This window comes from Mustelus asterias, chromosome 15 (assembly GCF_964213995.1).
Source record: "Mustelus asterias chromosome 15, sMusAst1.hap1.1, whole genome shotgun sequence".
Taxonomy (NCBI): domain Eukaryota; kingdom Metazoa; phylum Chordata; class Chondrichthyes; order Carcharhiniformes; family Triakidae; genus Mustelus; species Mustelus asterias.
Window position 1 is genome coordinate 86,307,057 of NC_135815.1, and position 12,213 is coordinate 86,319,269.

The 12,213-nt window shown below is 44.9% G+C and overlaps 1 protein-coding gene across 7 annotated transcripts in view; it reads left to right on the forward strand.

Annotated features, from left to right (window-relative positions):
- The window catches only part of akap12b (A kinase (PRKA) anchor protein 12b), an 85,189-nt gene that overhangs the window by 26,928 nt on the left and 46,048 nt on the right, over nt 1-12,213 (forward strand). For all 7 annotated transcript variants that reach the window (XM_078230270.1, XM_078230273.1, XM_078230272.1 and 4 more), the window contains exon 2: nt 11,901-12,018. In XM_078230270.1, the coding sequence (XP_078086396.1) occupies nt 11,901-12,018 (118 nt within the window). The remainder of the gene's footprint in view (nt 1-11,900; nt 12,019-12,213) is intronic.

Below are 12,213 nucleotides of genomic sequence, written 5' to 3' on the forward strand. Positions count from 1 at the left end.
TAGGTCATGTTTGACTAAAATAATTAAATTTAAGGTTGCCCACCCCTGGAGAATTGAGTTTCTACAGAAATTATTCGCAAAATTTAAAGTTAATTGAAATAGAAGTAATCCTGTGTTGGGAGACTGAGAATGAGGTAATAGATCTTGAATAGATTTTTACTAGGTAAGGGATCAAAGATGGGATAAATTGAGGTAAAGATCAGCCATGATCTAATCCAATGGTGGAGTAGGCCCTTCCAATGGAGTACTGAATTTTCTAAACTTTATAACCCCTTTCCTCCTCGACTGTTTCCTGGCAGGTGACCAAGATGGCCAACTGAGTACATTGCAGGGTATTTGATTAGTTAAGAACTCAGCAATTCTGACAGGGTAGTATTTGAGATAACAAACCCATCAAATTGACAAGTAACAAATGAGTATATTTGCCTCACTCCCATGCTAGATGCCAGTAAAGTGGAATTGGCTCCTAAGGAGGCTGTTCCTTTTAGAGATCGGAATGTTCTGGAATGGGAGGACACCAGTTTGGCCACTAATTAAATTCCCATCTGTCAGCTCAGCGATGATATTGGGTTTGAATAAATTCATTCTAGTACTGTTGGTTTCTAACCATTTGTGATCTTTTAATTAACTCGAATTAGGTGGCACAGTGGTTAGCACTGCTGCCTCTCAGTGCCAAGGACATGGGTTCGATTCCTGGCTTGGCTCGCTCTGTCTGTGCGGAGTCTGCATGTTCTCCCCGTGTCTGCGTGGGTTTGCTCTGGTTTCCTTCCACAGTCCAAAAGATGTGCTGGTTAGGTGCATTGGCCCTGTTAAATTCTCCCTCCGTGTACCCGAACAGGTGCCGGAGTGTGGCGCCTAGGGGATTTTTACAGTAACTTAATTGCAGTGTTAATGTAAGCCGACTTGTGACACTAAGAAATAAAATAAAGTTTTAAGTAAATAACAGTTTTTCTGTTAGCTTTGATATCACTTGCAGGCTGTTCTCCATCCTCGTCACTGGTCTGACCCAGCCACATCAATCATCTGTATCCCTTTGTGATGGCTTACACTTGGCATTGTCTATTTGGCATTTCCTGAGCTTTTGCCATTCATCTCCTCATGCAGGGGTCACTGGCTATCAACTGGAGGGAAAACAAAGCTCTACCTCCCTGTCCTGGGGCGGGGCCGGGCCCTGGAGCGTGGCAGGGTGGGGCCCTGTCCTATCCACCCCTTCATGGCCCTAAGACAGACTCTCAACACTGATTATGCCTCCTAACCTTTCTGCTTGTCAGCCGGCACTTTTATTCTAGACTGGCCGGCTGACTAAATGGCTTCCCAAAGCAACCATTTACTTTTAGAATTTATAGCAACCATTTCACCACCCCATCTTGGGATATGATACCTATAATGGGGCAAGTAGGGAGCTGCTTTTGAGCTAAATGAGTTGTTAGCATCATGAAGTTAAAGATTTATTAGTCACAAATAAGGCTTACATTAACACTGCGATGAAGTTACTATGAAATTCCCCTAGTCGCTATGCTCTGGTGTCTGTTCGGGTCAATGCACCTAACCAGCACATCTTTCAGACTGTGGGAGGAAACCAGAGCACCCGGAGGAAAATGCAGACACTGGGAGAACATGCAAACTCCACACACACTGATCCAAGCCAGGAATCGAACCCAGGTCCCTGGCATTGGGGCAGCAGTGCTAACCACTGTGCTGTCATCACTGGATACTGCATCACTGTGCAGTTTCTGTTAATCAGTGTAGATTAATTGTTGGATGTGATTCCTTACAATCTGAGGTATGATACCCAGATCATTTGTTTCCACAGTAAGCTGAAATAGAACCCCAATAGCCATTAATTATCACTGCCCTCCTTCAGCGGTGGAGGTGATGTCTTTATCCTGTTGGTTTTTGAGATGTGTTGTTTACAAATAAATGGATTCCAATGAATCATGGTATACAGATGGGGTACAGCTCAAGGAGCAACTGAATAGTTTTCAATGTAGATATAACTCCAGATTTGAATCGGGATCCTGGATTTTTTTTAAAGGATATGCTAACATTGGGAGATAGGGGGGCGGGGGGGAGAGAAAGAAAATGTTGTAGATTGCCTTGGCTGCTGTGGTGGAATTTGTTGTAGCTAAAATGTGTGCAGAGTTTTCACAGCAGGTTGTTGGATGTGGATGAGCCTGAAGCCTCCTTGGTGAGACGGGAGCTCTTAATAGAAAGATTTTTAATTTTTATACTTGTATCAATCAGGCAGGGAACAGCTTCCAGGAAGAGAAAATGCTGGAAAATCTCAGCAGGTCTGACAGCATCTGTAAGGAGGGAAAAGAACTGAAGTTTCAATCCAGATGGACTCAAAACGTCAGCCCTTTTCTGTCCTTGCAGATGCTGCCAGACCTGCTGAGATTTTCCAGCATTTTCTCTTGTGGTTTCAGATTCCAGCATCCGCAGTAATTTTGCTTTTAGCTTCCAGGAAGAGCTGCATAATTGTAGTTATGTTGAGTTAACACAGCACGGTGGAGGTAGCAGCATCACTGAGTTGTCCCCTTCCCTTGCTCTGGATTTGTTCAGAATCCGGAAGGATTTTGATAAGAGTTTGAGGAAGAGCTGTTACAAAAGGGCTCGGTAACCAGAGGGAACAGATATGATGTGATTGCAAAAGAACAAGAGCTATGATGCAAACAGCAATATCTGAATGAGTGGCGGAAGAAAATTAAATAGAAATTTTCAGAAGAGAACTGGATGAATAATTGGAAGTTGGGGAGGCAATGGGGCAAGAGCAGGGGAATGGAACACATTGGATAGCTTCAGCAAAGGGCCGGCACAGACACAATGGGCCGATTAGCTTCTCGGGGCTGAATCATCTTGTGATGGATTGGATTTAGAAAGCCGACTTGCCTGTATTCTGGGAACACAAAGTACGTGGATTGTTGTTCAGACTCTTCCCTAGGTTGTGATGCCTTTTCTTAGATTGGCACAGGTCCAGCCTAAGTGGATGAGATTAATGTTTTATGTGGCTGCATTTATCATCTTGGTGAAAGGATCAAGTGCACTCAAAGTAGGCACAAGGAGAAATTTTTTTTTTTTTTGCCTGAAGGTAATTGACTCAAAAGCTGCTGGGAACAATGTCAACCCTCTGCCTTACTGTTTACCCCAGTCCAACGCTGGCATCTCCACATCACCCTCTGCCTTGCCAGCTCTTTGGTTGTGGCTGAGTACTCTAATTTCATTGCCCTACCATTCACTGCATCCACTCGGCTGATTGTCTGTCTCTGTGAGGAGCTTGCACATTCTCCCTGTGTCTATGTGGATTGGTTGGCTGTCGACCTGGTTGGCTGTAGAGATTCGCATTCTAATCAGTATTCTGTAACTTGATTTTGTGTCTCTGTGCCCTGTTTGAGCGCAGATTTCCACTCCATCTGACGAAGGAGCAGCGCTCCGAAAGCTAATGGTATTTGCTACCAAATAAACCTGTTGGACTTTAACCTAGTGTTGTTAAAACTCTCTGTGGATTGTCAGTGTGGGCTTGATGGGCCAAATGGCCCCCCCCCTTCTGCACAGTAGGGAGTCAATGAAATGTGCCTTCACTTCAAGACAGTGTTTCGTTGCCTGCAAAGCACTTTGAGATGTCCTGAGGTTGTGGAAGGTGCAAACAAATGCGATTTCCTTTTTAAATGTTAGTCTCTGCTTCAATATCCACTTGTTGCAATCCATTCCCTGTTCTGTTAACTTGTGTATTTTTAAAAAAAGTTAGCTTTTCACATCACCGTTTTGCTTCTACAAAGGTAATCCTTAGTCTGTGATTTCTTTGTTGGCAATTTTTGCTAAGTAGTGGGAACGATCTTTCACTAGTCTTCTCCTCCAAACCTTTGATCTGGAACGCCTCCAATAGATAATCAACCTTCTGTGTTCCAATGCAGAGCTCCACCTCGTTTCCTGGTTCCTGGTAGCCACCTATTCACTGCACCTTTGCTGCCACTTAACGCTGGTGTCTGTTTTCACTCCACTGAAGAAACCTGGAGACTTCTCTTTCTCTCAAGACTGAGGCTACTACATTAATGATTCAATTTGTATTGGAGCCTTGCAACCAGCAGATAAAGAAAACTTTTATCTCTTTTTAGTCTTGTCTGAATTTGAAACCATGGCCTAAAAGTGGCAGACAGGTGGGTAACGTACTGCAAAACCAAACCCCCCCCCCCCTCCCCCACAAGATCAAAAATGTTCTCCCCTGTACTCCACCCAATTTGGTGAAATCAGTTTTATGATTGAAGGATGCGAACAGCAGCCCTATAATGTTATCAACAAACGTGCGGGGAATTGCTGATAAATTTTATTTGCCCTGGCTACACAAGCAGCACTGAGAAACCAACTTCCCTAAAAACAAAACGATTGTCTCCAGGCAGAATTCTTTCCCCCAAAAGAACTCTCTCTCTTTGAAAGAATGTCGCAAGCTACACCTGGGATTTAAAACCCGTTTGTGTTGAAAGGTGCACAACAACAATTACAATATTACAATTGTAATCCAACATTACAACACAAGATTACAATTTTGTTCGGAAGCCTGGTTGAGCTCCGCAGCAGCTCGTGTTTATGCAGTGCGTCTTGAAGCATCTCAAGTGCCGAACAAGAGCGTTATGAGGAGAAATCTGACGCTGAATCGCAAGAAGTGATATTAAGACAGGTGGCCCAAAGGTTTGGTCAGAGGCAGGTTTCAGGAGTGTCTTTAAAGGAAGAAAAAGTGGTGGAGAGGTTTAACGAGTGAATTCCAGTCATTGGAGCAGAGAACACAGTGGTTAGCACTGCTGCCTCACAGGGACCCGGGTTCGATTCCCGGCTTGGGTCACTCTGTCTGTGCGGAGTCTGCACATTCTCCCTGTGTCTGCGTGGGTTTCCTCCAGGTGCTCTGGTTTCCTCCCACAGTCCAAAGATGTGCTGGTTAGGTGCATTGGCTGTGCTAAATTTTCCCTCAGTGTTTCCGAACAGGTGCCGGAATGTGGAGAATAGGGGATTTTCACAGTAACTTCATTGCAGTGTTAATGCAGGCCGACTTGTGACACAAATAAGTAAAAAAAATCTTAGCCAAAAGGCGGAGAATGTTTACAGAGAAAAGGCTTTGAATCTTTTAAGGATGTAGTGGATGGAACATTGATGACTTTCAGTTGTGTGATGATTAATCAGATGCCACACACTGTCAGCGTGATTGAGCTGTATTCAGCTTACTGTTTTGGAGTTTACTCACTAAGTGGAGTGTCAACTAATATAATTATTGCAGGGTACTGTTGTGCTTTGGAGTTTACTTGCCAAAGCTGAAACAGTGTGGGTGGCTTGGGCCTTGCTAAATAAGGCACTGTCTCTGTGGCTGTTTTATCTGCACAGGCAGGAGCAGGAAGCCTGAGCTGACTTTCTGCTTCTCTCGAGCGATAACATTTGCTTTGGGAAGTTTTGAGGATCTATTCTGAGCCTCGATTGCGCCAGGCAGAGTTTGGCTATTTCTTGCCATGGCCTACCTTCTGTTTTACGCTCCCAGCTAGTGAGTCCCCCAGGTTTGACACCTCAGTTACCTTCCAAGTCCTCTCCGGTTACCCTGTTTTTAAATGGGATTTGTCACAGTCTGTCCTGGCCACAGACAATGGGCAGAATGGTGTCCTGCATTGTAAAATTGGTGTTTGATATTTTTTTCTTAATTTGCATCGTCCCGAGAGACTGGGAACCTTATTAGTTAAGAAATCTAGAACATGGAACTTGGAAAACCTTTAGGAAACTCTTAGACAATCCATACTGTTGTAAGTTAGATATAATCCACACTACTGCCACTAGTTGGAGGGTGTATTTGCATCCTCCCATGTTTGGATGGGCCATCTGGTATAAACAAATATGCTAATTTTTAAGTTAAATGTATAAAAACATGGGGGGAGAAAATATTTGATCTTAAATTAGGGATTGACAAAGTTCTGCATATCCTGGCCCAGTTTAACTCCCAAGAATGTGCCTCCTTTTTTATCTGCTTCAGTCCTCTTGTATAGTAAAATGTACACCTCCGGTTAGATGCTGCAGGGAAGGGGGGCTTTCCATAACAACAGATGTCTTTAAGATCCTCCTTGCTAATTTAAGCTGCGTGTTGGATTGCAATCACTTTAATACAAGATCTTTGTATTAATGTCGCAGTTTATTCAGAAATGGGATGCCTTTAAACTTGATCCCGGGATGTGTGGATTAGTGGGTAAATATGTAGGGATATAGGGGGTAAGGCCTGGGTGGGATTGTGGTCGGTGCAGACTCGATGGGCCAAATGGCCTCTTTCTGCACTGTAGGGATTCTATGATCGCACTGGTTGCTTAAATAGTAACTCTTTGCATTTATGCAGTGCTTAAACCCTAATAAAACATCCCAAGCTGCTTCACAGCATTTGGACAAACCTCAATACCAAGTCATTCAAGGGAAAGTTGGGTGATCAAAAGCTAGATCAGTGCTAAGCTTTTAGGTGACGGTTGTAGATGGGGCTGGGCAAGTGGAGATAGTAAGCTAGTCTGAGACTAAAGTTTTTTTTTAAAAAAGTTTTAAGTTTGTTTGTTAGTGTCACAAGTAGGTTTACATTAACACTGCAATGAAGATACTGTAAAAATCCCCTAGTCGCCACACTCCAGTGCCTGTTCGGGTGCACTGAGGGAGAATTTAGCATGGACAATGTACCTAACTGGCACGTCTTTTGGAGGAAACCCACACAGACACGGAGAGTTTGCACAGTCACCCCCCAAGCCCGGAATCAAACCCGGGTCCCTGGTGCGGTGAGCTAGCAGTGCTAACCACTGTGCCACGATGCCACTCCTCATGTCCAGTCACTGTTTGCACCACCCGATACAATAGGCAGTGTTAAAACTCTACCCTATTGTAAACCACAATATTGGCTGCACCACGTTAGAGCTGTGGGCGGAAAGGAGATTGTGACAAATTGTTACAAAGATGCTACCAACCAGGGGGTAGAGTTGAGAAATGCTGAAATGGCTACGGTTTCTATCAGGACATTTGAGTGTTCAAATGGGGTGTGGCGTTCTAAGAGATTTGGAAAACATTTTGAGCTCCAATAGCAAAGGTTAAGATGTATAGACTGGGGTTTTCCCAAGAGAAAATCAAAGGGGATAGTTGAAATTTTTTGAAGTTATTAGAATGGGAAATACCATGAGGTTATTGACACTGACAAATGTCATTTAAGAAGTTGAAAGACTGTAAAAAGATACAGGGGAGTGGGATTTTAAAAAACGACATGAATCTGTGTGGTTAGCGTGTTGCATGACCTCTGGCATTCCTGAAGTGTTTCAGCCTCACTTGTTGAAGTGTAAGAAATGCAGCAGGCCAATTTTCATTTCGCAAGATTCTACCAACTGCAATCGATAATTAGCACATCGTTTGTTTAGTCATGTTGCTTGAGGGGAGATATTGACCAGGACACTGGGGAGAGCTCCCCAGCTCCTCTTTGGGATAACTGCTATGGGATCTCTCCCATATGAGAGGGCCTTGGTTTAACATCAAGGTGGAGAGGCAGCACCTCTGACAATGAGCACCTTAAGTGTTGCACTGGCTTTGGCTTGTCAGCCTGGGTTACGTGGTCAAGTCAATTGAAACTGCACGGTGACTTGATGAGAGTCCACTTAGCCAAAAGTGAGCTGGGATTGATGGGTTGAGTCATTGGCACCTGCAATTGTATCATAGAATCCCTACAGTGCAGAAGGAGGCCGTACGGCCCATCATGTCTACGCAAACCACAATCCCACCCAGGCCCTATTCTCGTAACCCCGCATATTTACCCTGCTAAGCCCCTGAAGCATGGGTCAATTCAGCATGGCCAATCAACCTAACCCGCACACCTCTGGACTGAGAGGAAACCAGAGCACCCAGAAGAAACCCCCACAGATACTGGGAGAATGTGCAAACTCCACACAGTGACCTGAGGCCGGAATCGAACTTGGGTCCCTAGCGCTGTGAGGCAGCAGTGCTTGCCACTGTGCTGCCCCCATTTCCCATTTTAATTCTACTTGTGCAGATAATTAAGACAGATTTACATCTTAATACTTTTACCTTATCTTTCATGGGATGTGGGCATTGACAGCAAGGCCCACATTTATTGCCCTTGACCTGAGTGGTTAGCTAGGCCATTTCAGAGGGCGGTTAAGCGTTGATCACATTGCTGTGGGTTTGGAGTCACATGTAGGCCAGACCAGGTAATAAAATTTCCTCCCCTAAGGGACATTAGTGAACCAGGCTAGCTTTTCAATTCCAGTTTCCTAATTGAATTTAAATTCCACCAGTTGCCATATTCTCAGAACATTAGCCTGGCCCTCTGGATTAAGAGTCCAATGACATTGCCACTAAACCACTGTCTCCCCTTCGCTCTCAATCTTTTATGTTTCGCAGTTGACATTCAGCATGGTGGCCCTTCACCCTTCCTCCTCTGGCCTCTCCCTGAAGGCAGATTAGTATTGCTGAGTTCAGCTTTCTAAATCTGAGGCTTGGTGACCTTTGGGAAGTGTGGATGGGCATCTCTTGTTTGTGAATAGGGAGGTGGACAGAGGTGGTGCGGACATTAACGCAGCCCCTGAGTAGATCTCCGTGTCGGTAGAGCTGCGAGTGTTTGCAATGTTTATATTTTGTATTTGGATTCCCCAATGGAACCACGGACCTTCTGAAAACAGGAGGCCATTGGCCCATCAAAGTAAACCGATCCTGCACGGTGGCACAGTGGTTAGCATTGCTGCCTCACAGCGCCAGGGACCTGGGTTCGATTCCTGGCTTGGGTCACTGTCTGTGTGGAGTTTGCACATTCTCCCCGTGTCTGCGTGGGTTTCCTCCGGGTACTCCGGTTTCCTCCCACAGTTCAAAGATGTGTGGGTTAGGTGGATTGGCCATGCTAAGTTGCCCTTTAGTGTCAGGGGGACTAGCTAGGGTAAATGTGAGGGGTTGGGGCCTGAGTGGGTTTGTGGTTGGTACAGACGTGATGGGCTGAGTGGCCTCCTTCTGCACTGTAGGATTCTATGATAAGCCAGTGCTGTCCCGTAGGACCACAGAAGGAGGCCATTCATCCCACTGAGTCTGCACCAACTCTCCGAAAGAGCATTTTACCAAGGCCCTATCCCCTCAACCCTGCATATTTGCTATGGCCAATCCACCTAACCTGCACATCTTTGGAGTGTGGGAGGAAACCGGAGCATCCGGAGGAAACCCATGCAGACTCGGAGAACGTGCCCGATGCCAGAATTGAACCCAGGTCCCTGGTGCTGAGGCAGCAGTGCTAACTGCTGTTCCACTGTCCCTGTAACCCTGTGGTGTTATATCACCATCTGTATGGTGGCATTATTACTGAACCAGTAATCCAGAGGCCTGAACTAATGCTGAGTGTAAGAGTTCAAATCCCTTTGTGACACTTTGATTATTTGAGATGATTTACAAAATCTGGAAATAAAAATCTGGCGTCAGTATAAATGACCATGTAAACAGTTTGTAGTTTTAAAAAAAAACTCTGCTGATTCACTAACGTCCTTTTAGGGAAGGAAATGTGATCCTTTTACTTGGGCCTGGCCTTTGTTCTGACTCCTGACCCATACCAGCTCTTAACTGCCCTATAAGCTGCCCAGCAGGTCATCCTGTATCCAGGGCAACTAGGAATGGGCAATTAATTTGGGCCACAAAATCCATGTTCCAAAAATAAATAAGATCCAGATCATTACTCGTTTCAAATATTTATCCAGCGTTGCCCTCAAACAATGCAATGGTTTCTGCAAGACATTTACCATCTTTGTCTTTCCCAGCTTATCAAATAGAGTGATGCTCAGCGGCCATTTCTCACGTATCAGTGCAGGAGTCGAAATGTCCTGGGTGCCTTTGAGACAGATTGGCACATTCACTGCTTGCAATCTTATCAATAATCAGGAGTCTGGATGTCTGCATATTCCTGCACTTAAAATGAAATCTTCCCCTTGTTAAATCAGGCACTCAAAAAGTCCAGTGGTCCCTGAGGATTTTGCTTCGTGCTCTGTCTTAAAACCCACCTAAACAATGGGTGGTGCCACAGTCGCCAGGTTGCTGACTGTGTGTGTCTTCCTGCTCTGAGTGGATGTTTTGAGTCTTGATCTCACCAGCTGCAGCCCTACCCCTCCGAGTTCTGGGCTCTATCTACAAAGGGGCTTCTGTTAGTGCTAACACATCAAAGAGATAATCTGTGGCCCCCTTTTTTTTTATTTTGGGGAGAGGGGGATTCAAGAATTAAAGCAGCACTGCTGGGTTTTAACTGCACCACGTGAACGATTGAAGGACAAAGTTACTGAAGCAAACCCGAGACTTGGTTCTTGCAAAGAAAACGGTGGACATTGCTCTAGCTATATGTGCATGATTAAATGAGGCCTCAACTTGCATAACTGCATAAAGGACTGATATCTAGTTTCTGCCTATTGTTGAAGATTTAAATTCAGTGGGAATATATTAGAGTTTGTGTAATCCCTTGCATGTTGCTTTCATTGTTTTATATTGGATTCCATACCAATTGGGTGATTGTTCAGGTTGGATTTTGGTTGACAGACTTGGAATTCCAACTGCCTGGATTTTCTGAGCCTCCCACAGTTTTTCTGTTACAGTTCATGGGACCAGAGTTACTGTGGCAAAAGTCCCTTTATCTGCATTGTTGTACTCCTGGAGCTATGGCTCATGAGGGTAGAGACTCCTATCCAGCACATAGCCGACCAGCAATCTCTCTTGCTCTTTTTTACTACCTGCGTTGAAAGGATTTGCAGATCGATCCTCGACCTGTTTGGCCACTTATTGAATGCACTGCCAAAGTCTAAATGAGAATCTGCACAAAAGGACACCATTTGGCCTGTCGAGCAATTAATCCCACAATCCGCTCTCTAGAAGCACAATAGGAAGAGTCCATTCTGCCCCTCAGTCCTACTCCAGCACTCATTTAAATCATGATCATGGGAGGCGATGGCCTAGTGGTATTATCACTCAATTATTAATCCAGAAACTTGGCTAATGTTCTGGGGATCCGGGTTCGAATCCCGCCACGACAGATGGTGGAATTTGAACTCAGTAAAAAAAAATCTGGAAGTAAGAATCTGCTGATGACCATGAAACCATTGCCAATTGTCGGAAAAACCCATCTGGTTCACTAATGTTCCTTTGGCGAAGGAAATCTGCCGTCCTTGCCTGGTCTGGCCTACATGTGACTCCAGAGCCACAGCAATGTGGTTGACTCTCAACTGCCCTCTGGCAACTAGGGATGGGCAATAAATGCTGGCCAGCTAGCGATGCCCATGTCTCTCAAACGAATAAAAGATCAATTTGTACATCAATTCCATTTACTGGCCTTCATTCTGTATCTAAAATTACACAACCTTCTGGGGGGGGGGGGAAGCGTTCTAGATTTTCACTGCACTTCATGTGAAATTATCTTTCCTGATTGCCCTCTGTTATTTTAAGATCATCCTGCCTAACGTTTTTCATTTCCACTTTTTGAGAAAATAGTTTCTCTCTGGACTACTCTTTATCAAATCCTTTTATTTTTAATATTTTATACTTTGATCAAATTCAAGCCATGTTTATGGAACTTGCCCTCCCAGTTTTTAACTTTCTAAGCCCCAGTGTCATTTTGTACATATCGACTCTCCTCCCCAAACCGTGAGATCCACTGAGAGGGGTGAAACACCAGGTTAAAAACCAGGCCAACTGTGGGGTGGGGAGAGTGGGCAGCGGGGGTAGGGGTGAATCTGGGAAGGTACACTCTGACCTCTCCAGGTGATGGGAACACTGAGTGCACCATTTTGTATGACATGATCTCCCCTCCTGAGAGAGAGGGGAGGAGGAAGGTGTGTATGCATTTATTTATGTGCTAACCTCAAGTGAACTTCCCCCTGTTCCAACAGCCTGTTCAGAAGAATGGTCAGATTTCTGGAATCCACGGGAATTCTGAGGACCAAGAGGTGCTCAATGGAAAATTGGAGCAGTTGAATGGGCTCCAGGAGGAAGCCATTCCAGGCAAAGGTGAGAGTTAGATTTGTTTTGGGGTGGATGTGAGAGATGTGTCAGCATGGGCGAGACCTTTCACCTCTGGGTCCTGAGGTCAAACCAGCACACTGGATGAAAATTCCTTCTGTCTCGTAGCTGTGAGGTTATCTGTAAAATGAGTTGGATGGCATCAGTCCAATTCCCAGTGAGCACGAGTCCCACTGCATAGGG